The sequence below is a fragment of the Chionomys nivalis genome, chromosome 6 (assembly GCF_950005125.1).
Source record: "Chionomys nivalis chromosome 6, mChiNiv1.1, whole genome shotgun sequence".
Lineage (NCBI taxonomy): Eukaryota > Metazoa > Chordata > Mammalia > Rodentia > Cricetidae > Chionomys > Chionomys nivalis.
The window spans coordinates 72,913,572-72,938,979 of NC_080091.1; the positions used below are offsets into that span (position 1 = coordinate 72,913,572).

The following is a 25,408-nucleotide window of genomic DNA, read 5'->3' on the forward strand; positions in this document are numbered from 1 at the left end:
ATTAGGAAGGTTGAGAACCACTGGTCTATATCATGACTCCAAGCACTGTGCCATAGTAAGTCAAGCCTTAAGGGCCAAATATGAATCCTTTCATGTGGTTACACCTAATAGGCTGCAGGGTAATCCTTCCAATGATAAGAAACTAAGGCTACTTAATGAATAAAACGGAATGAAATGTATGCCCTGGCAATGCTGAAGCATGCAAAGGCAGCACATATATGGCGGTTCTGTTGAACTTGTTCATATTGGGTTTCACGGTCTAAGTTGATGAGGATGACTGACCAGGTCTCTTCATCAAGAGGGAATCAGATCTCAATACAGATGGTTGAGTCACAAATATAGTTGCTGGGAACTGAACTCAGGACCTTTGAAAGAGCAGGCAGTGCTCTTAACCGCTGAGCCCTCTCCAGCCCCAAGGTTACTTAATAGTATTAATAGTATGAATAAATTCATATGAAACTAGGCAGTATGGCAAAGGAAGATTTTGGAAATAAACCAACAGTGTAATCTTTTGGCCATACTACTTAAACACTCTCTGACATAGTTTTCTAAGTTTTAGAATCAAATTGGTCTTGTTTTCCCTCATAAAAATTCAATAACATGCTCATAATTGCCTAAAAAAATGGTCCACTCTATACCCAACCCATGGACAATACTTAATCAATGACAGATGTAAATATGATCACTAGGACACATGGAAGTTTGGATGTGTGCTGTTTACTCAATAGTATTTCTTTTCAGGGTTCATTCTGCAGGAGAATTTCTAGCTTTCTATACATAGTATTTACATAATAACTTCTCTGGGATTTCCTTCAATGTTGTTTTTGTTTGTTTGTTTGGCCTGAGAATTAAACCATCCACTGAGTGGAGTATTCGGTAACATGTCAACAATCAATTACCTGCCAAACAATACCTTTCAGTGAAAAAAATTACTCTTTGACAGAAAACAAGATGCCAAACAGTAAAATTTCAAAATCAAATATTTCTATAGAATATATCAAAGAAGTCCCTGGAGTACTGGTTGATATAAGCTGTAGAAAAGTAACCTAGTAAAAAAAAATCTTCCTTCGAAAGTGAAAAATTAGTGCCCAGAAGTGACTTAGTCTTTACTGATATTTGTTTCATCCTGGCAAGAACCATCCCTCTAAGATGGTGGCTCTGAGATCTCTTCCAATGGGGGTCTCTCTGCATCCTCCTTCATTATCACAGACTAACAGGAAGAGTCAGGGTGGCATTTGATACCCCATTGCTCTAACAGACCACTCTACTCCAAAGAGTACGGAACCACAGACATTTCTACAAGGAGTCTTCTAACCCAACCTCAGGACTTTTATAACTTTTATAACTTGGAATTAGTTTTTAAGATGTAAAAATCATGCATTTCATGTGATATCCCAATACATGTATACAACGTGCAACATTTAAAGCAATTTACCCTTATCTGTCTCATCAAATTTAGCAGTTATTTAATGGTGATTCCATTCAAAATCTTTTCTTCAAGTTTTATGAATATAGGTTCATTAGATATGATGCTAACTGTGTGCTCTAGTTGGATTCTGTTGTTGCTATAAGACAATTATCAAAAGCAACATCAAGAAGGAAAGGGTCTGTTTCAGCTCACAGGTTACTGTCCATCATTAAGGCAAATCGTTGAAGGAACTCAAAGTAGAAACTGTGGAGAAGAGTGCTTGTTGGCTCATCACAGGCTCTTGTTGAGTAACAAAATTTCCCATCACAGGACCACCTGCCCAATGAATGATGTTGCCCACAATGTGTTGGGCACTCTTTCATCATCAATTAGGAACCCACAAACATCCATACAAGTCTCTCTGGTCAGGGCAATCCCTTAACTGAAGGTTCCTTCTCAGATGACTCTGGGATGTGTCAAACTGACAGCAAAAGCTAACTATGACCTTGCACAACAGCACATGAGAACTTATTTATTATTGTCTAGCTATAACTTAGTGCCCCACTACTTCCCAAGCATTGGACAACCACAATTCTTTCCCAACTTCTACGACATCAATTTCTTTAGATTCCACATATGAGTGTGATTCTGTGATTATTGTATCTCTGTGACTGCTTTATCTCAACATAATGCAAAAGTCTACCTTTGTATCCAGATTGCTGTGATAACAGGACTGCATTCATTTTATGTCACAACTGTATTGCCTTTTGAATATGCACTGCACTTTCCTTATCGACTCACCATTGATGAACACTGAAGTTCTTTCCATTTTTCAACTTTTGTGAATACTGCAGTAAAATGGGGGCATATGGGTGTCACTTTGGGATTCGGTTTTCCTTTAAATATATGCCCCATAATATTACGGCTCCATTACATAAAATTTCTATTTATGGTATTTTGGGAGCTCTTGATACTGTTTTCCACAGTAACTATACTAATTTACGTTGCCACCAACAATGCACCATGATCCTTTTCCTCTACAACCTTACTCAGACTTATCATTTGCCTTTCTTGGTAACAACCAGGCTTACTATAGTGAATCATAGCTCACTGTGGCTTGATTTGCATTTCTCTGATAATTAATATTAATCGTGTTTTCAATGTCTTCATTTTTGAGAAATTGTCTATTTAGATCTATTTCTCACTTTAATGAGAAATTTGCTTTTTTGCTATGGGACTGTGTGAGTTTGCTATATTTCATTGATATCTTTGAATTATAGAGAGGATATGACAACACATACTGCTCCAAAACCAACCTATGGAAGACACATGCAAGCACAGTTCTTCTCCAATTAATAATTCATATTTCACTCTTTTTCTTATCTACTTGCACCTCTTTATCCTCATCCTGGAGTATCTTTAACTACTGTATCATTGGAGGAGTTTAGAATGATCAGAATTCTTCAAACCAGTAACTTTTAATACAAAAGGCAAAGGATTTCCCAAGCCTGTCATTCAGGTTTTTCAGTTGTCTCTTTCACCTGCAGCTTACTCCAGAAATGTACGACCATATCTTGTATCAGATGTACTGTGACAGAGATAAGGCCTTAGATTCCAGTGACGAATGTCTATTTGTGACTGGGTTACAAAACAACTTTGCATCTTCTATACCTGCAAATTCTTTTCTCTCAGAATAAACCTGGGTAGCTCTATATACTTCCTATCACGATCCAGTTGATCCTAGCATGAACCATTATGCCGAGCACAGCATCCACTAGCTGGGGGCAAGGGCTCCTCAACCATGGTACAAGTCTTTCTGGCAAGCCATTTCCCTGCTTATCAGCATCTGTCCTCTAGATGCCAAGAGCACTCCAGCCCAGTTTGTGACAACCAAAATTAGATGTTAAGTGCCCCCCCCCAAGCAATGGGATGCACCCAAGTTTGAGAGTCACTGCTCCAAACTCCTCGTGAAGCACCTGTGATGCTTTTGTAATGCTTCTAAGTGCTCGGATGATGAATTGCCTCTGAGAAGCACTCCGCAGCTCCAACGTTGCAAAATGACCTTTTTTATCTTCCCTATGAGTCAGGTAGCACAGATTATTGGCCCCGTTTCCACAGATAGAAACTTGGAAGCATTCAGCCTTCCCAATCAGGTCATGAATGTCGGCACTTCCATTTTCCCCACCTGAAAAGTAAAAATTATCACCATTGCTTTTCTTTCCAGGCCAAACATCGGACAAAAGCAACAGAGCAATACCCTTCCGTGACTGCTATCCCCCTAACTGTTCCACACCAGGCAGCTCTAAAAAGACATTTATATTTGTCTGCTTCCCTACTTCATGCTCATCAGAAAGAAAGCCTTCAACATAAAGAAAATGGCAAGAAGCCACATGTTCCATCAATGTAACTGCCAAATTACATAAAGCAAAAAAAAAAAAAATCAATTCCAGAAAAACCAATAATAATCAGACAGTGGGGTTTTTCAGTATGCCCCTAAACAATGCAATTTTAAAAGCACAGATATTAATGCGACCAACACATCTCATACAATAACCTCTGTGACACCGATCTAGCACCTGGAATTGAGTATAAACAAACTCCGGGCACAAATCGCTGGACGGCTTCAGTTTCCCAACATTTGACTCACATGGAATCTTAACAACGTGAGATAGCAGAAGAAAAGCTGAGATTTGCCAAAGAGAAATCTCTATTGCTAGAAAACGAAGTCTACTTATTTAAAACACATAAGATCTTCCTATTATATGAATCTAGTCAGTGGTAAGCAATAGGCTTGTGAAAATCCAGGGAAGGAACCACACCCCTTACATCTGCAGATGAAAAAAGCGTCAGGTTTGCAAACTAAACACAGTGAATGAAACGAGACTTGAGAGTAAAAGTCTGAATCTTACTTCTATTGGCTACTTAGTCCCAACTGAGAATGTGCGGAATGGATTCACATCATACACAGCACATCCATGTTCGTTGCTGTGTATACATAGTTGGAATACTATATATAGCTTGTCATTTTCAAAATAACAGTGAAAACACCAGAACTCAAGCATCAAGCGTACCAAAGCAGGTCATTTGCCATACTTGCTTTAGGCACCAATGAAAGTTTCATTATTTAAATAGATCCTTAACTTTAAATCTGAATTTATGATAAGGTTTATTAATCATAATGGTTCTGGGATCATTTAATATAAGCTAATTTGAAACTAAAACCTCCAGAGAATCAGTGATCCAAAATTAAATTGTGAAAGAGCTAAAACTCTTTCTTAAACCTAGCTGAAAGGAGTATTTTCAGATCTGCAAACACTGTCTCGTCTAAAAGTCTTGGGTGCCCTCTACAGGCTAACTGTATAATTTTCCGTTTTGGTGTTCCCCCTTCTCAAAATACATTTTGTCATTTTCTGGAAATAAAAACAATTTACTGGTGGTTTCAATTCAAAAGTATGGCATATTCACACACTGAAGTTTTCAAATAAAACACCGTCCATCTTCATAACATCCACATAAAACTACTGTTCACTGCCTGCATACACATTCTCTACTATTACTATTAATTTATTTTTTGACAATTGTATACATACAAAACATTCTGCTTACAGTCACAATACTCCGTCTTCTCTAGTTCCCTTCCTACCCACAGCAATCGCCCCCCTCTTCCTACCAAGTCTCCCTCCGACTATCATGTCGATTTGCTTTTGTTTTTGCAATTGTTTTGTGGTCTGTTGAGTCTAACTGGGGCCACTGGCGTGGGCTTGAGTATGAAGTTATCCTTTGCAGAATGGGCAACTCATTAGTGGCTACATCACTGAAGGCAATGTTCCTCCCTCCTCCAGCAGCCACCAACTGTCAACGCCTATCCAGGGAGAGGGACGCCCCGATGGGCACTCCCTGCCATCCGCGACTGCGTACTGCCAGGGTGCCGTCCTGAGCAAGCAACTGCAGCTCTTGTGAGATCATAAGTGCACCAGCCATGTCGTTCACAGATGACAGTATTCCATGGCCCTTCTTCCCATCACCTGAATCTTACTGCAGTCTTTCAACTCCCTCTTCGTTGGCATTCCTTCAGCTTTGGAAAGGATAATGCAAATGTCCAGTTGAGGGAAGAGCATTCAGTAGCCACTGGGATTTTTTTGTTTGTTTGTTTTTTGGGTTTTTGTTTGTTTGTTTGTTTTTTAGTGCCAGACCACCAGTGAGTCTCTGCATTAGCAGCTATTCCCAACAGAAAGAGACATCTATGACCAAGGCTGAGGAAAACATCTGTATATAGATGTAAGCATAAAGACTCAGGATACAGCTTGACAAGATGTTCAGTTTTCAAAACAGAAGCAATAGGTTCATGCCTAGGGTCTATGATTTCCACAGCTGTGGGCCGTGGTACCATGCAGTAACTACCTCTTGCGGAGCTGCTCCTCCCCCCGCCTCCATCCAAGAATGCACTTGGCTGCTCCCACAGTAGCCATTACACTTGTAGTCTGGAAGGTTGGTATTGTAGATTCCAGAGTCTGCAGCTGGGTAGGACCAGTGACTTTTCTCTTTCAGGCTCCTGTGTGACCGTTTCTGCCATTGCGAACACTGGCCACCAGGGCGGAAGCGTGCAGCTCAGTTCCAGCATGTTTTCTCTATGTCCTACATTCAAAATGTGTGGCGTCTTCATCAAGCAAATCTTACCATCTAGTTTTGATGAGCACCCAAAGTCAATGGCAATAACCTGTGCTGTTTTTGAGTTCTCTGGGGACTTCTGGCCACTGCGGTTTGCATATGAAATATTCCCTAGGTCCCCATCTGTGGTCCTAGTTGGAAAGGTTATGGAGCCTTTGGGAGGTGGATGATAGCAGAACAAAGTATGTGACTGGGAGTGGGCTTTGATTTTATAGCCTGGTCCCACCCACTTCCTGTCCTGCCTCTGCTTTTGAACCGCCAATGCAATGTGAATGGCCAGCATGGTGCTCCTGCTGCCACACCTTCCTCACCATGGTGGTCTATATCCAAGACAAAATAGATCCTTTTTTCATTACGCTGCTTTTGCCAAGGTACTTTATCATAGCAAAAGGAAAATAAGTCTGGCTAAAAACTCATAGAGAGGACCCCAATCCTGGCATGCATGTACACACACAATTTTTCTTTTCTCTTAACAACACACTACAGACTTTTTAACCATAACTGATTTAGATTAGTTATGGATACTTTCCTATTTTAATGTGTCTTTTAAAAAAGCTTTTGTATCACCATAATTTCTGAGTGGGAAATTACCTTATGTACACAATTTTAAAATGAAAGAAGAATCAAAATAAAACAAAATACAATAGCCCCCACCCCAAGGATGGGCTCACAAACAATAATACTAAAGTATTTTGACACTTTAAAATATAAATAAGTTATGAATGGTTTCCCACACTTGGGAAATCAGGTGGCAATAACAAAGCAAATTCGATAATCCAAGTTTTTATCCAAAATTAATCCATGGCTTCAGGCCAAAGTTACCACTGCATGAAACTGCGAACACTGTGATTTACCGAGCAGAAGCCTTGGCCTTTGCTTTACTCATTCATGATCTCATTTACACCCTAGGATACTTCATGCTTTAGAAAATACAATTAAATTGGGAATATTAAGTGTATCTCAAAATTGAGAATGACTCCCTTCTCTAAACTTGGCAATAAAAGAATGACAATTTAGCAATCCTAGATAGAGCAGGCATTCTTAAAGAACACCCATGTTTAAATCATGTTTTAAAATAATCATAAGTAGCATTTTTGTATTGGCATACTTACTTAAATTCTCTACTTAAAGGTTTAATTCTCCTTTATATGTCAAAAAATATCATTTAACATTCCATAAAGATCTTTTTTAACAAACACTTATTCCCCAATGCAGAGAGATCTTTAACAAGATCAGAAATTGCTGTCATCCAATCACAGTAACTGCCTGACCTCATTTAAGAACAAACCTCTTCCCTTTCATGACAGAAATATTAAACATAAAGCTGTCTAAATTCCAAACAAATTTCTCAGGAATTTTGCAGCAAGTACATTGCTTTATTTAGCTAGAATCCTGTGAACAGTTATCCTTTTGGGTTGATTGTACCCAGAACTTGGCAGAAATTAAAAACAAGATTTAGAAGTCACCATTTAAAATATTTTTAAATTTTATTTAAAAATACCACAAGTGATATTTTTAAAGAAAATGATGCAAGAAGTTGAAATAATCATTAAATGTTTAGAGAACATCAATGGGTTTTCAAGACTATAAAAGAAACGATGACCAAGGGGATCTAAGAGAAATCCACTCTGTGACTGTTAATAACAAGCAAAAAGTTGTGAACTCTTCTTGTTCATTTTTCTAAAAATTTACAGACTTTCTGCAAGCCAACCAATTCTCCTACTCTCTGTACACCCAACCAGATGTTTAGCAACTCAATTCAGTAAGACACCGATGCCCCAGAGATGGCCAGACTCCATTGTTTTAAGAGCTCAGTTCCAAAAGATGCCAGTCAGTCACAGGAGTGGATCCAGGCTGCCTACACCAGGTCTAACCTGACACAGCCTTGTGGTTCCCATGAACAAAGGAAGATGATTCAGGGGAGCCAGGAAAAGAACTCTGTCTCTATTAGACGGTAACTGTAAAGGGTTCATTCCTGAGCAGTCAGATGGAAGCTGGACATACAGTAAGGTACGGCGGGGTGGGGCTGGTGATGCACAGCTCTGGGCCTTCTCTCACCTTCTCCTAGCACCTTGATGTGTTTACCAGCCAACAGGCTCCCTTAGCACTGTCATGTAGGATTTTCAGGAAAGGAACATTGATGGCTAACCTGAACATGAGACCCCCCCCACTTTGGTTAAGAACTGGTGTAGGAGATTTTTCTGTTCATGTGTTGCTTTCATTGATTAAATGAATAAAGAAACTGCTTTGGGCCTGATAGGTCAGAACTTAGGTAGGCGGAGAAGACAGAACTGAGTGCTGGGAAGAAGGGCAGAGTGGGAGACACCGTAGATCTTCTGCCTGAGATGGACGCTAGTTAGAATCTTGCCAGTGAGCCACAATCACATGGCTATACACAGATTAATAGAAATGGGTTAAATTAAAATGTTTAAATTAGCCAATAAGAAATTAGAGCTAATGGGCCAAGCGGTGTTTTAATGAATACAGTTTCTGTGTGGTTATTTCAGGTGTAAGCTAGCCAGGCAGCTGGGACAAACCAGGGACCCTCTCCTTGTAACAGGGAACAGAATTAAAAATTTCAGACTTCTAAATGAGGTTTGGTCTTTTGGCAATCTACCTCAATTCTGAAGCTACTGATTATCTTGTGAGAGTCACCTCATTAGAACAAAAGATGCTCTAGCCACCCAGGAACTTCCAAATAATTTAGAAGTTTGGTATCAGAAACAAAGAACAAAGGAATCTATGTCTAACCATGCCACAAAAACTAGGAAGAAAAAAAATGTGATTTTTTTTTCCGAGACAAACTATTTTGTCCTTTAACTGTTGATGCAACTATAACGTAACATAATGTAGCCAGGAGGGGCTGTTTTTTTGAAAACATGTTTCTGAAAACAAACAGCAAGATGCTCATCTATTAATAGGATTAGCATTTCCTTGTGACTAATTTTTATTTCATTACTAGAGCAACCTTGATTCTGATCTTTTGTCAAAAATTTCCAGGAAGCATATTCATCTGCATGACAGAATGCAGAGTAGCTTCGCTGGCATTTATTAAGACGGGAAGAGATTTTTTTTTTTAATCATAAACCTGATGTTCACATACCACATGGCAATTGGTGCTGACAGTAAGAAAGACATCATTCAATCCTTTCCGAGGGTAAGAAATCTAAATTCTGCTGACATGTAGGCTGATGAGATCAATTCAGTCTGGGCATTATTCAAAATGTAGACAGAATCAGTAACGAATCTTTCTCTGTCCCACCAGTCAACTCTCTATCAATGACACAGAGACATTAATTATGAAAGTTTGGCCATTAGCTTAGGCTTGTCTCACTGGCTCTTATAACTTAAATTAACCCATATTTTTATTAATCTACATTCTACCATGGAGCTCGTACTGTGACCTCTCCTCCTGCATGTCCTGATTGTTGTGTGCCTCCTCGTGACATATCACACACGCTTGTTCTGTGCCTCCTAGTGATATCTTGCACACACTTAAGTTCATCCTCCCCTTCTTCTTCTCTCCCTCTCCCTGGAAATTCCGCCTGTTTCTCCTGCCTAGCTCTTGGATAGTCAGCTCTTTATTTGACCAATCAGAAGGCGCCTTGGCAGAGGCACATTTCTACAGTGTAACAGATACTCTACAACACTAACAAGGCAGCTTCATATCCCTCACCAGAAGTCAAAACGTATTTAATCTCATTTGATGAGGATTCAGAACAAGTGAACCTAGAAAATGTGATAAACAGAAAAGCATACTTGGGGCTAAAACAATCAGATAAGAATTAAATGGATAAATGATGGTACCACTGCATAGAGTGCTGCTTAAAATGTCATTGTCTGCCTAGAGGGACAGCACTAAGAGAATGTTAAAGGACACACTCCTTGTCTCTACCATTCCACACTCATCTCAATCAACTAAAATTATGATAAGGGACATATTTTTTAAATTTAGAGATAGTACAAAACTAAAAAGACCCAAATAAACAAAGGAAAAAGAAAACCTTAATGGACTAAAATAGTGAGTGAAGTTGAAATTAGATAAAATTTAATGAGACAATATTAGATCCTACACTTGTGTCCAAAGTGGGGTAGACAGCTAACAGTATTTCTGCTTATTGCTCTTGAGTTAAAATAGCTCTAAAATTCCTACTTCCCAAGACTGCTTCTTTGATAAACCAAGTTTCCAACACATGAACCTTGCTGGACAGGTTCACAGTGTTACAATCTATATCGTCACCTAGCCTTAAGCTAGAATGTATTGTAAGGATTGAGCAAGTCCATCAAGACCATGAAACTTGCTTTGTTGCAAAAACCTTTCTGCAAAAAAAATACATTTATGTATTCTGCTCCTGGATGGAAGTTTAAGCCTCTACATCATCTCGACGCATCTAAGAACATCTGACCACTCATGTGGCTCTCCTAAGCACAGGGGAGAGCACCTTTTAGAGTTAGCAGCGTCAAAAATTCATCCAAAATAAATTATTTCAAGCAGAAAGAATACTAATATTCAGACACTTCTACCCTGCACTAGCTCTGTGAATCTTTATCTGTTGACATCAGCTTAATTTTCTCTGTACTTTCTGCATCACTAAGAAGTCCCCAGGGGCCGAGAGGAAATTCTGAGTGCTTCTCTGTGGTTGTTGCTAGGAAACAACATCCTTCGTGTTGGAGTTCTCAGACTGAACCGCTGTCTGAAATCACCGGTTCATAAAGGAAAACCTTTGGTAAATAGATTGTTTAGGTGTGAGTAAATTGATGTTCCTTCTCTGTGGCAAAATGTTCTTGTGTAACCTTTGAATAATAGTATGCTTCTAGGCCTCTAGTCTTTGCTTGGATCCAGCTGCCATTATTGCTCCCATGAGAACTCGAACATCTATATAAATGGGAATGAGCATTCTCTGTTTCTTCCAAATCATCTGTAATTATCTCGGTGCCTAGAGCGCTGTGAGTAATGAGTTTTAGTTAAACAAAGTGAAGTGAGCTTGGAAATAAAGACCCAGACCACTGACTGCCTAAGTTATTGGATTCTCTAGTCCCTATTCAGCCACAGGGAGGTACGTGTCTAGACGTCCGGCAGATAGACACCCAACGCACTGCATATGCCAACCCCACATAGACTATGCTCTTCCTTTACATACATACCTAGGACATAAATTAGACAAAAGAAAGAATAAATAATAACCACGATAAAACAGAAACAATTATAAATAGAACATACATAATGACAACTGTAACAAACTTTAATCAGGGGTTACGTGAATATAGTCATACTATGTGCTCTGGTGGATGCTTCACCTGAGCCCCTGGCACATCATAATCATCCCAGAGAGGAAGCCCCACTCCTCTCTCTCTCCCCAGACCCTGCCCCTCAGAAAGTCCACCAAACAGTGACCCCTCCCCTCAGAAAGTTCATCAAGAGTTAGTTCCTTCCCAGGGTTGCTCAAGACCATGCCAATAGGCTACTTAAGACGTGGCTGTCATATTTACCATGTGATTCCTCTCCCACCCTCCTAGGTCACCCAGGGGAGTTTTGTTCTGTTCATTAAACCTGGATTTATTAATATAGTCTGGTTGACTGATTACATCAGCGGCGACTGATATCCAGTAATCGGGGATTCAAAACTTATCACTATCAAGAAGGGTTGATGGAGTGTGAGCACTGTGGTACTGAGACAGTTGGGTAACTGATATGATTATTGTGTGGCAGATAGGTGGAAATCATAAACAGCTCAACATGAATGTGCTGGACAAAAAGGTCTCTTGCATCATGGATGAACTAGAGCACGAGAGCATGGGATTTCATAGCACAGCTAAGAATGATGTATGGTTCAATCTCATGATATGTATATGCTTGGAATTTTCCATTTAATATTTCCAGAAGACAGTTAATTGGGCCACCTAGACTATGGGAAGGGAAATTTTACATAAAAGAGAATGAATGTGAATATTAAAATCTGCTTTGGCTGGTTGTCACATTCAAGTTTTATTTAATGTTATGCTGCTGCCCAGAAGGAGGATCTAACAGGGCTGCCAGTTTGGCTCACCTCACCCACTCTCTTCTCCTCTCTTAACTCAAACTACAAACTGCCTGTGACTCTCACAACTTGAAATTCTGCTTACATTTTCCCCCTAGATTCTGACAACAAAGCAGCAGCTGGCGGTTGAAATCTATCCCTTTGTTAATTTAGCAGGGCTAGAGCAAGTCAAAAGATTTTAATTCCTGGATGTGAAGTGTGTGTGTGTGTGTGTGTGTGTGTGTGTGTGTGTGTGTGTGCCTATCTATCCATTTGTCTACATAACTGTCTGTATGTCTGCTTGTCTGTCTATCCATCCGTCAGCTATCCATCTATTCAGGTATCCATGTATCACTCATCTATCCATCACGTATCTATGTCTCCATCTATCCAACCCTAATCTTTCTATCACCTATCTAAAATCCATTCATCCACTGCCCATCAATTTACTTATCAATTCGTCCATCACGTATCAATCTCTCCATTCATCTGTAACTCTTCTTTCTATCTACCTATCATCACACATCTGTCTGTGTCTCCATCCATTCATATACCGATCTATCCTCAATCCATCACCCAACTATCTATCTCCTTATGTATCTTTTCGTGGATTCTTAACAGATACTCAAAACAATGTTAAACATCATTATCACACTTTCATACCCAAGTTTGACATAAATCCAAAGCATCAATTAGTCCCAGGTAGATTGTGTTAAGCCCCATAGGTAAAGAGGATCATGCAGACTCTTAGAAACAATAGATAACATTTATTTTCATCTATTTTCATGTTTATATTTGGGTCATTGTAAATGGATTATTTCATATGGATATTATACTTTGAAGAAAGGGCAAGTTTTTTAAGCTAATGGGTCATAGTTTAATGAGAAATAAATATATTGTAATACATTGCAATAAATGGTTATTTTAGGGCATCAGGTATAAAACAGCTATTGTTCAATAAACTCAGGAATAAGAATTTTAAAATTTTTGAAGAGTAATTTTAATTATTTAAGAAGTAAAAATGAGACTTTTTTTCTTATAACACACATACCCTAAAAGGGGGACAAGAAGAATGACTAAAATTTATTTTATTCTTGAAGTGATAAATTGATGCAATTCTTTGACACTTATATTTTAAGTGTCCAAATTTTAAGTTTCCAAATTTTAAACTTTAAAAGAAATCTTGGAAAAATGTTGCCACTTTAATCGAAACTAGGCCAGCATAATGCATACTACAAAGAACTCTTAGGTTATCTTTGAAACATGTGTCAGTAACTCTAATTTAAAAATGATGCTTTTTTATTTGAGGTGAATATTTAAAACAAATGAAAAATCTGCTAAAATGGCTTAACTGGTAAAAATAGATTTTAAATGAACCAAATATTTTTAGACTTTTTAAAACATATCCATGCATTATTCATGTTATACAGTTTACTCTTGTATAGTACCATGACTCAGCGCGGCCACTGGCAAATGGGGACAGAACAGAAAGACATGAGCAGACCATGAACATAGCACCTTCCATGCCAAGGCCAGGGACACACTTTCAACTGTCTTTATCCTTCTCTGGGTTCCTTGACATTAAAGCCTGCCCTCAGAGATCTAAAGAGATCGATAATTCATGAAGTACCTAGTATAATCAAGAATGTATATAATTCCTAAGGTTTTACTTGTATGTTGCCTATAATAGTAAAATGGAAAAATATAAGCTTGGTTACTTTTCTAAATGAAATGTGTGTTTATTTTCAAATGCCTTGATCATTTATTCAAGATTTGATCTTTCACTATATTCTCATAACCTCTAGGCTCTCTTTTAATTACTGTGTTTATCATTTGATTCTGTTTTTGTTCTTAGATAATACATAACCCAAATCCATTTCCAGAGACCTGGAATGCGACCACCCCTTACTTTAATAAAAGAGCACCTATCCGTAGATACAATAAAAACAAATTTGTATCAGGTGATAAAGGTACAGAGTTTATGTTCACTAAAGCCAAATGCATCTCTCTCCTCTGGGTAGCCACTCCCGACCCAACAGAAATTGCACTTTCCATTCAAATCCAAAATGATAGTCTTTGCCCTATTCTGTTATAAATCTTCCTCTGGCTGGAAGATTGTCTTCAGAATGCATCTCTGGACCAGCTGTGCTCCATGTGACTAGGTTGTGTTTCTTCACTTCAGATGGCTATACCACTGATGACATCGAGTTTTACTGGAATGGAGGAGAGGGAGCAGTAACCGGGGTCAATAAAATCGAGCTTCCTCAGTTTTCAATTGTTGACTACAAGATGGTGTCCAAGAAGGTGGAGTTCACAACAGGTGAAGATGCTTCTTCCCTATTAATCCATGAATGTATGAAAAGGAGATGATGCTTCTAATCCAATGATGACCTTTCTTTTTTCCTTCCTCCCTTTCTTCCTTCCTTCCTTTCCCCCTCCCTCCCTGCTACCTTCTTCCCCTCTTCTTCCTTCTTTTCTTTCTTCCTTTCTCTTTTAAACCCAGGGGCATATCCACGACTATCGCTAAGTTTCCGCCTAAAGAGAAACATCGGTTATTTCATTTTGCAAACCTACATGCCTTCCACACTGATTACAATTCTGTCCTGGGTGTCATTTTGGATCAACTATGATGCATCTGCAGCCAGAGTCGCGCTAGGTAATGCCTTCCCACTTTTTCACAGTTAGTAAATCAGGCCTTCAAACAAAGAGGCAATACTAGTGATCAAAAGCAAAAGCTTCATGTAGCAAGGAAAAGAAATAGGCTACAATAGAATGCTTTAAAATAAAATATCCAAGACAAAGTATAAGTGTTTATAATGAGTGCAATATCTTTAAGATTTGATAAAAATTTTGGAATATGGTTCCCATTGTATAAGTGTTTTGTGGATTACATGTTAGAACCTCAGTATACCATATGTTTTACCAAATGCATGATAACTTCCTCTTTGGTCCCTGCTTATGACTGTGAGTTGTAACTCATTATTTTAAAATAAACATGGAGGAAGCTAAACCTTTAGATGGTTTGCATCAATTGCAGGGAAAGAGTATCTTTTGATTGGCCAAAGTTAAAACACATGAAACCAAGTCTCTCCCTTAAATATAGATCATTGTATTCAATAAAGCACAAGCAATTCATCAGCTATATTAATGATCTGTGAATGAGTCAGAATAAAAAATAGTTTCCTGTTTGGTGGAACAAAATCAGAATTAATCTTACCATGGTTGAGTAATTGCTGAAACTGAAAAAGCTATATTGAGATTATAAATTTGGGGGGGAGGGTTAGGATGTGTAAAATATGTTCGATGATCTCATGTAGCCATGTGCAGGTCTACACTCAGACACATTTTAGATACCACTCCAGTTTCAAAGAGAAACCGGAGAAAGGGGAGAAACATCACTTCTGCTAAGATAACTAATATCTCGTCTCTCAATTACTGAGTTGACTTAATTGACCTGTATATTCCTTCACACATATCTCCAGCCCTCTAAAATTGACTGAGTACAGAAGACTTTCAAAGCCAAGTGTTTGCAGCCTCATATCAACCTTAGGATATCCTAAGTATAAAGAAAATGGACAGTTTTTCATATTATATATGTATCTTCAACATATATAATATACTGGTATAATAAGAATACAATCATTTGCATACACTAGGGTTAAAGAAAACCCTACATGCTATCCAGTCAAAAGTTTGTGCACTCATGCCTATTCTCAAAGCAAATGATATTTTCATTAAAGATATTAGAGGGGCTGGAGAGCTATCTCAGTAGTTAAGAGTTTATATCCTTCTAAAAGACATGAGTTCAGCTCCCAGCACCCATATTTGGTAGTTCACAACCACCAGTAGCTCCAGCTCGACGGGATCTGATACCCTTCCCTGGCCTTCTTGGGTCCTTGCACTCACAGACACAGATTCTCACAAGGGCACATAATTTTACAAAGCCAAATATATATGAAAGATGTTAGCATATAATGACGTTTTGATCCTTAAAATATTAAAGCAAGATATTATAACATACATAATCTTAAAAACATTTATTTACTATTTGTTCACTTAAAACAAAGACTAAAAACATAAATTCAGTGACTATGTAAATAGAATGTTTCTGTTGATCACATTACTAGAACTATTTTAGATGAAATCAAAAGAAACAAGATAATTTATAACGGAGTTCTTATCCAACACATTTGAATTAATCACTGACCTGAACTATTTTTCTCTTTCAAATAATATTTTTATTTATTCTTTGAAAAACTCATACATATATACAATGTATTTTGATCATCTCACACTACTACTTTCTTCTAACCCCCCAGGAACCTCCAACGTATCTCCCTTCTGACTTTATATTTATTGTTATTATTAGTGATAAGAAAACATGATTATATGTACAATGAAATGTAATTCAGCTATAAAAAGTTAAATCATAAAAATTACAGGTAAATGCATGAAAATGGAAAAAAGTTGTGCCTTATCTTTCAATGGTACTACTGTAATTAATATATGTGTGTGTGTGTGTGTGTATACATATATATATGTTAGAGAATCTACAATCTAGAGTTATCCCTTGCTGGACAACAGAAGGCCCCCTTTCTCTTCCTCTATTTTGCTCCCTTTTATTCCCACCACACCAATGACTTCTCAACCTTTTTACAATGCTGTCTTTGTTTAATGGCTCTCATATTATTTCAGATATTACCATCAAATCCCTTGCTTTATTTTAAATGCTTTTGTGGAACATCTTGCTCTTTTGTCCTGTAGCTGGGTAACCTACATGAAGACAGCTAATCTGAGAGTTTTATTTGCTGGGTTGCTTTTGGTTCTTTGAGACAGGGTCTCATGCTGCACAGACTGTCCGCCACCATACTCAGCTCCAGAGTTCATCTTTCTCCACCTATAAAAATAAGAACAATATAGTTTGTTCCCCCATCATATTCAGTGGGCTGTTGGGAGCTCTGGTATTAGAAGTGGCATTGCAAACTGTCTACACAAAGTCTAGCTTCTCTTTTGTATTTCTGATTTCTTCCAGTCATTATTCCATCATTACCATCCTCACCACAATATACTCAGTATGCTGTCAAACAAGCTGTATACCATTAACACTGGTTAGATTCAGCAAAGCAAATGAAACATAACCTGTGCTGCATTTGCAGGCAGTAAGTTTTTAATCAAATCTAAAGGCTGATTTTTAATAAACCTTTCCCTGGCATTAGGAAATGAATTTGTTACAGGCTTTCGAGCCAATGAAACAGAGGTAATATTTCAAAAACCAAAACAGCAAAATCATGTTTTATATAAAGACCGCTTGATGCATAATCACAAAATTCCTTACATATAGACATTTAAGGCAATCCCATACATGAGTGACAAGTAACAGAAAGGGTAAAATGAAATTGTGAGAGAGGTGTGTCACAGTCTCGTGAGATTAAGTCAAATTAAATTTAGCTTGGAGTCTGGCAGTGGACACTGTGAGGATCAGAATCACATGGACGGATTCCAGAGGGAAATGACTGAGAAATGGAGAAAAAGGAAAGGAAGGGTGCAGCTGAAGAAGGCTGTAGCCATAACAGATGAGAGACAGTTGACAGTGGAATTACAAGGGGAGTTTTTTAATTTCAATCTTGTGCGCGTGTGTGTGTGTGTGTGCGTGTGTGTGTGTTAAATTTCTAGTATGGGATATATGTGTATACTCAGTGTATACATGAAGGTCAGACAATAACTTCCTAAGTTGGTTGTCACCTTCTACCTTATTTTTGACAGTGGAATTTGTTCTGCCTTACAGCTTCTTTTCTTATATTTTGTGTTTGTTTTTAAAATGTCATTAACATTCCATTATCTGTGTATTCTATGCTGTGTCTTAGAACCAGAATCTAGAGAGAGCCTGGCATTTTGTCTTTAGGTATGTGTACACTCTAGTCCAGTGGCATAGCATGCTACTTCCACCATCACAACACGTTAGGGATGGCATTTGTCTTCTTGGTCTTGGAAAACCCGACGCCATAGAGGTGCCTTCGCTAAGCTTCGGTTTTCTGTCCACAGGAATTACCACGGTGCTGACAATGACAACCATCAGCACTCACCTCAGGGAGACTCTGCCAAAGATTCCTTACGTCAAGGCGATTGATATCTACCTGATGGGCTGCTTTGTGTTTGTGTTCCTGGCTCTGCTGGAATATGCTTTTGTAAATTACATTTTCTTTGGAAAGGGCCCTCAGAAGAAGGGAGCAAGCAAACAAGACCAGAGTGCCAATGAAAAGAATAAACTAGAGATGAACAAAGTCCAGGTAATGCATTATATATTACTGATAGTATCTATTATTTTTATCAATGACGGTGTGCCCAGGAGTTTTATCAGCCGAAAATTATGTTTGTGAAGTGGTATTTGTTGTTATGAAGGCCAAACCATCTCCTCAATTCACAGATTTGAGAACAGTGGATTAAAGAAATGAGAATAAAAATTATATAAATGAAAAAGCATATGTATCAGTTTCACATGGTTGTAACAAAATAGCTGAAGCAAACCAATCTTATAAAGAAAAGCAGTTTGCTTAGCACACAGTTTTCAAGGCCGGGAGTCTAAAGAGTATAATATGTCTGCCACTGTGGTTGATGGTAAGTTACATGGAGGACAAAGTGATTATGTCACAAAGCAGAAAGCCAGACAGAAATTTGGGGCTTTCGAAACCCTTTCAGAGAACAGCACCTACAATTAGATCGCCACCTTGCATTAGGCTGTAACTCTTAAAGATCTATCTCCTAATGTTATCACACTGAGAATGGAGTTTCCAGCACATGAAAAATTGAGGGATACACTTAACCTATAACTCCACTGTAATATATACCTATGACTGAGGTCAGCCTCAAGCCTGTTATGATTTAGTCTAAGCTATTTGTAAAATTACACATGAAAGAATAATGTGAGCTCTGCTTGAAAAACAAAGGAGAGAAGTACAGTGAACAGACTTAGACTCTGACCCTCGGTGGAACTGAAGTCCTCCATAGAGTGATTAAGCTCAGTTCAACCATGAAAGCAACTAGACTGGGGAGGAGGGAGACTTACATGTACTTCTCACAAAAAAAAAGAACAAATGCAATGCCAAAATTAAAAACAAAGTGTTTTAAATGAAGGCAGAGTAGTTTGTACCAAACTCTCTAATAGACAGAAGTTATAAAAACTGGCATTTTTAAAATTCTGCTTAAAGATGTAAGTGATGGAAAAGAAGCAAAAGAAAGAAAAGAATTGGCCTTCAAAAGAAGAGTAAATTAAACTATGAGAACTGCAGGTATATGTATATGAGGTATATAGCTTTCCCCAGCAGCACTTCAGCAGAAAACTACAGTTCTGTTCACTAAATGAGTCAATGCATAGATGCTGATACTTCCAGGGGTATCTGAAATTTCAGAAAAAAAGTAAATAATAGGAGATACTTGAACTTTTGAGTATTGACTTCCTTTGAATGTTCAGGTAAGAGCCCAAGAAGCCAAGATGGCAAATTCATGGTTATTACAGAGTGTTGGCAAGACAAAATGTGGACTCACCTAGGAGACAAGCCTTCAGGTGCACTTGAGAGGGATTCTTTAGTTTGGGTTAGCCCCTAGGGCAGCCTTGAGCGATTATCTCAATTAGGTCAATTGAGATAAAAAGACCCATCCTAAAGAGTGCAGCTCTCTGGGTTTACATCCTGAATTGCATAGAAAAATAAGCAGCTAGCTAAAGAGAGTATTCATTGCTCTCTGGTTCCTGACTATGAACAAAATGTGGTCAGGTTCCTCAAGCATCTGTCTCAGAGACTTCTTGACCATGATGGACAATACTCTTAAATTGTGAGGCAAAGCAATTGCTCTTGTGGGGTATTTCTTCACACTAACAGAAAAGGTGGTTAAGGCAACATCAAAGAGAAACACAGTTACAAGACTACAAATTAAATGCCAAAAGAACAAAAAAGTTTCAACTGCCTTCCACAATGTGGAATTCAGTACCTGAACTTAGAGTTTGTTTCTAGCCCATTCTTGTAGTAAGTATATTAAGCTTTTCATTAAATCTCCAAAATGATCATAATTTAGGAATAAAGTTTAAGTCATAAGACTAAGGCAAAAAACCTGAAGTAGACCATCTTAGTTATGGTTTCTGTTGCTATGAAGAGACACCATGACCACTGCAACTCTTACAAAGGAAAACGTGCAATGGGGTGGCTCACGTGCAGTCCAGAGATTTAGTCCATTATTATCATGGTTGATAATAAAGGTGGAATGCAGGAAGATATGTTACTGGAGCTGAGAGTATTTACATCTTGATCCAAAGATGACAGGAAGTAGTCTGACTCACTGAGTGTGGCTTGAGCATATATGAGACCTCAAAATCCACCTTCACAGTGACACACTTCCTCCAACAATCCCACACCTACTCCAACAAGGCCACACTTCCTAATAATACCACTTCCTTTGGGGGCCATTTTCTTTCAAATCACCACATAGACCCTCTCTAACAATATATAAAGCCAAATTTCCACCTATTCTAGGTAACATGCTAGTGATTATAATGCCTAAGAAAAGAAACCCAAAATTCTTTCAGAGATGATAAAACAACCCAGAGTCTCTATAATACATCATTCCAAATATCTAGTACATAGTAAAATATTAAATTACCTGAACTGAAACAGGAAAATGTTATCACAACCAAAAGCAATATGACTTTAAGACTCTCAAGTGTTGACTTGGAAAGCAAGCACTATAGAATAACTGTAATTAATATATTTGAAAGTCTGTAGGAAGTGGAAATACTAGCCTAGACCTGAAAGCAACCAAAATATTCTGAAATGGATCCATAGAATACTATTTTCGTCAGGGTTTTTATTGCTGTGATAAAACACCATGACCAAAGCAGCTTGGGAAGAAAAGGCTCATTTCAGCTTACATGTCCCAGTTGAAACCATGAAATAGAGTGAATGTAAGTCACAGGCTTGAACATGCCATTCAGTGAACTAATGTTGCATCCTGTGGAGTAGAAAGGATTAGTTCCAGTTCCATTACTCGGGCTCTTACAGTGGACACTGCCCTTTGGAGATTCCTGAACTGGAACCATGGCTCTCTGCTTGTACTTACTTCTAGTCACTGTTCCTGTGGACTCCATACCTTCACTGTGCGACTGCTCTAATAGCATGTGTTTGTGTAGTTACTCTTTAGCATTTGTCTCTTATTAGACTGTAGTTTACAATAGGCAACAGGGCCATTGCCTGCTGTATGTACTCTGCTTTCCTCAATCTCTATAATGGGGTAGAAACCAAATAAGTATGTCTCAAGTGAATGTATGTATATTAGATAGACTTTCTACATAAAGAGTTTTCAGAACTTATTCAAATTATTGAATGACATGTCATAATGCTTTATGAATTCTCCCACCTTATTATGAAATGACAAAAGGAGACAATAACCTACTTTAGCTTCTGCCCAAGGCTGCCTTGCTGTTCCTATTGTGTGTGTGTGTGTGTGTGTGTGTGTGTGTGTGTGTGTGTGTGTGTGTTTTGCTGGGGATTGAACTCAGGGCTTCTAGGCATACTAGGCAATGAAGTCTCTAATGTTTTTATCAAACTTGCTAAATCATCATGCCATATACTATGAAAAATAACCCTTAAAGGTGATTAGGATTTTACTGGCTTTTTCATATGTAGATGGAATAGTAACTACACAATGTCTTACTTAGGATTACTCTTGCTGTGACAAAATATCATGACCTAAAGCAACTTGGGGAGGAAAGGATTTATTTGACTTAAACAGTACTTTTCATCATCAAAGGAAGTCAGGACAGGTACTCAAACAGGGCAGGAAGCTGGAGGCAGGAGCTGATGCAGAGATCCTAGGGCGGGGGCTGCCTAGTGACTTGCTCTCCTTTGCTTGCTCAACCTGCTTTGTTATGGAACCCAGGAGCACCTATGTCATCAATCACTAATTAAGAAAATGCCCTATAAGCTTGCCTATAGGCTGATTTTTATGGAGGTGTTTTCTAAATTGAAATTTCCCCCTTTCAGATGACTTTAGCTTGGGTCAGATTAATATAAAACCATCCGACACAAGCAGTGTTAGCATCTCATGTGACTGAAAATGATCCTGCAAATGCTCGATTTAGCAAATCCTGACCCCCTCCCCATCTTCTCAGGGATTCAGAGAGACAGTGTGTCCATAACAAATGTCATCTGCTCAGCTTATCATCTCCGGAAGTTAAATAATGTCAGCTGTGCTATTTCAAAAGCCGACACGTGGTGGTTAAATTCAAATTTGTAGAAATTATTGTATTTCCCCTTATTATGGTGGGTGGATGATCTTCCTCTTTCCTGTGAGATGCTTGTAAAAAGTTAAACTTAATTGATATGTGTCTAGTCTCCCAGATTTTTCCGTTTAGAAAGCTCTAGGATTTGCCTCGGCATCCTGGAGTGTGGAGTGACATTGTTCATTATTACACATTATTTTTGACGGCCTCAGCTGGACAGTTAGGTCAAGGGATATCCGGCCTGATACCTCAGAAGTGCAGACCCCGTATTGATTTACACTTCCACCAGCTGCAGTGAAGCATTTTTTTATAGGAGTGCAGATGCCGAATCCAGACATTATGAGAGTTTCAATCTCCAAGGTGATAAAGACTGTAGATTCATGAACCCCTCGGGCACCATTTGAAGCTAGGGATGGGATTTCGGATTTTGAAAGACAGATTTCACAGCCCAACAAGACTTTGAGCAAGCTACCTCTGGGATAGCTTTAAACTAACCGGGAACTTTTTTAGTTGTGTGTACTGGCTACATAGTCCGCTGTGTGAAAATGGATGAAGTCTATGAAATGGATGCAGGGGTGGTCTGTGACCAGAGACTACTAAAAGGCATTGTAAATAATGAAGAACACAGGGAGGCTCTATGAAAGATTCATAACAAATGTGCAGTTGCAACCGCAAAGGTTAAGACGGAGAACTTGCTTTCTGTAATTAGATATCAGTTCTGAGATCGGTCTCTTCTCCCTGATGTCTGCTCTTTGTGCTAAATCATCCAAACATTGCCAGCCACTTTCCGCATGTGCAGTGAGTTGTGCACTGTGTTGCTCTCCAAAATGCATGTGAGGATGAGTATTTCAAAGGTAAGAAGCTCCGGGATGATTTCAGGAGCATGCCTTCTGGCCTTGGAACCTGGACCTCAGCACTCATCAGCGGCATCTCCCTTCAGGGTGCCTGCAGAACATAGACTCTGTCAGGTGAAACTGGGTGTCTTGATTTGGCAGCTCAAATGTTGCTATTTCCACTGACAAGCCTATGATGTTTGCTCATGGGCTTCATGCTTTTGTCCAAATCTAGGTTGGATCACTTTTTTTTTTATCCCTAAACATGTTTAAACCTATCACATCTCCAGAATTATCAGGAGTCTAGTTAAAAGGAAAGTTTTGTCCTTTTTCCTCCTCTTCCTCACTCCTTCGTTTTTGCCTCCTCTTCCTGCTCCTCCTCTTTTCCACTCCTGTCTCTTTTTCTATTATCTATTTTCTTACTTTCCAAACAGTTAGGAATCTTTTGATGAGTGAGGCAGAGATCTAACTTAGTAACTAGCCCGATTCTAGTTTTCTGTGAGGCTCTTTTCAAATGAGCAAACACTGTAAGTGGAAAACCTCCCTCTTAATCCCTTAATTCCAGTTTCCTTTACATTGGCATTATTTTCAGTGGATCTTTCTCTCATGGTAATCCAAAAGCTCTAGGTTTATAGTGTCAAGATCTGTAATCCCAGCCCAGCCCATAAGTACTTTACGCCAAACCCAATAATGACAACCAAAGTAAGTCCTGGGCTTGAGTCCATTTTTTTTTTTTTTTTCAATTTAAATCTCCTTAAATTGTCAAGCAGAATTCAGTCTTTATGAATTAAACAGAAAATACCAAACACTCAGGTCTGGGCAACACATGCCTGTGGCATCTAAATGATGCCATCAGAGCCACTCTAACCATATGGCCCAAAGGAATGTCAGAGTGACTGTCTCAAACCAAAATAAAGGGAAGTCAGAAAGACCAAACCAATAGGCATCACCCCACGCAATGAAAATCCTTGGATTGTGTGTGTAACGTATAGGCTAGGAGCATGTTACCTTACAATGAAATAAAGGTAAATCAGGCTTTTTAAATAATTTTCAAAGTTGATTCACACACACTTTTGTTTTGACCACTGAAACTAAAACAGTATTCAAAAGAGAGGGTGGGAAGCTCGAGTTTGAGGCTCTTCTTTCTGCGGACACTGAGTCCCCCTGTAGGTCACCTCAGGCTCAGTTCTGGAAGAACCAGGAAGATGTACAGTGTTGAGTTGCAGTTGGTTCCTGCCTATCTGAGCTTATATTCTTTTGAGATCATTGAAAATTGTGTGTAGAAGTGATGGAGAGATACTGAGCAGCTGACAGTACTCAATGCTCTTGCAGAGGATCCGGTTTGGTTTCTAGCACCCAAACGATGGTCCATGATCCTCTGTAACTCCCGTTCCAGGGAATTTGATGCACTCTTCTGGCCTCCTTGGGCACTAGCCATAAACCACAGACACATAGGCAAAACACTTACTCATATAAAATAAAATTAAATACATCTTTTTTAAAGAAAGTAAAATGTGTATAAAGTTACATAAAGGACCTGATAAAATGACAGCTAGTGATGGTCACTGCAGAAAAAAGTGATGAGAACCCAGTCTGGCAACAATCTGAGGAATGTTCCAGGAGAATATAATGGCAGGTAAAATGCCCTGTGGACTTGGAAAACAGTGGGAAAAGCCAGTCAGGCAGGGTGGTCCACAGATACCTTCTCAACACTGGGGAGGCTGACCCCAGTTTTGTTTTTTTTTTAATATGGTAGGACCCCGGCAAAGTCTTTTTTATTTTTTTTTATTTATTTATTAAAGATTTCTGCCTCCTCCCCGCCACCGCCTCCCATTTCCCTCATCAGCCCGAAGAGCAGTCAGGGCTCCCTGCCCTTTGGGAAGTCCAAGGACCTCCCACCTCCTTCCAGGTCTAGTAAGGTGAGCATCCAAACTGCCTAGGCTCCCACAAAGCCAGTACGTGCAGTAGGATCAAAACCCAGTGCCATTGTTCTTGACTTCTCAGCAGTCCTCATTAGGACCCCAGTTTTGAGGTTAGTTAGGCTATATAGTAAGATCTTGCTCCTCTCTCACATGTATGCACACACAGAGTGCTAAGCAGAGTGCCCAGGATACAGTAGTGAGAACGGGAACTACATGCATAGTATTTACGGACACTGATGAAATTTTTAGATTTCTTTCTATGGCTTGGGAAATAGCTAAAAAGAAAAAAAACA

The 25,408-nt window shown here is 38.8% G+C and overlaps 1 protein-coding gene across 1 annotated transcript in view; it reads left to right on the top strand.

The window, feature by feature from the left end:
* The window catches only part of Gabrb1 (gamma-aminobutyric acid type A receptor subunit beta1), a 354,059-nt gene that overhangs the window by 317,436 nt on the left and 11,215 nt on the right, over nucleotides 1–25,408 (top strand). The window contains exons 6-8 of the mRNA XM_057771650.1: nucleotides 14,276–14,413; nucleotides 14,597–14,749; nucleotides 18,136–18,380. Coding sequence (XP_057627633.1) covers nucleotides 14,276–14,413; nucleotides 14,597–14,749; nucleotides 18,136–18,380 — 536 coding nt within the window. The remainder of the gene's footprint in view (nucleotides 1–14,275; nucleotides 14,414–14,596; nucleotides 14,750–18,135; nucleotides 18,381–25,408) is intronic.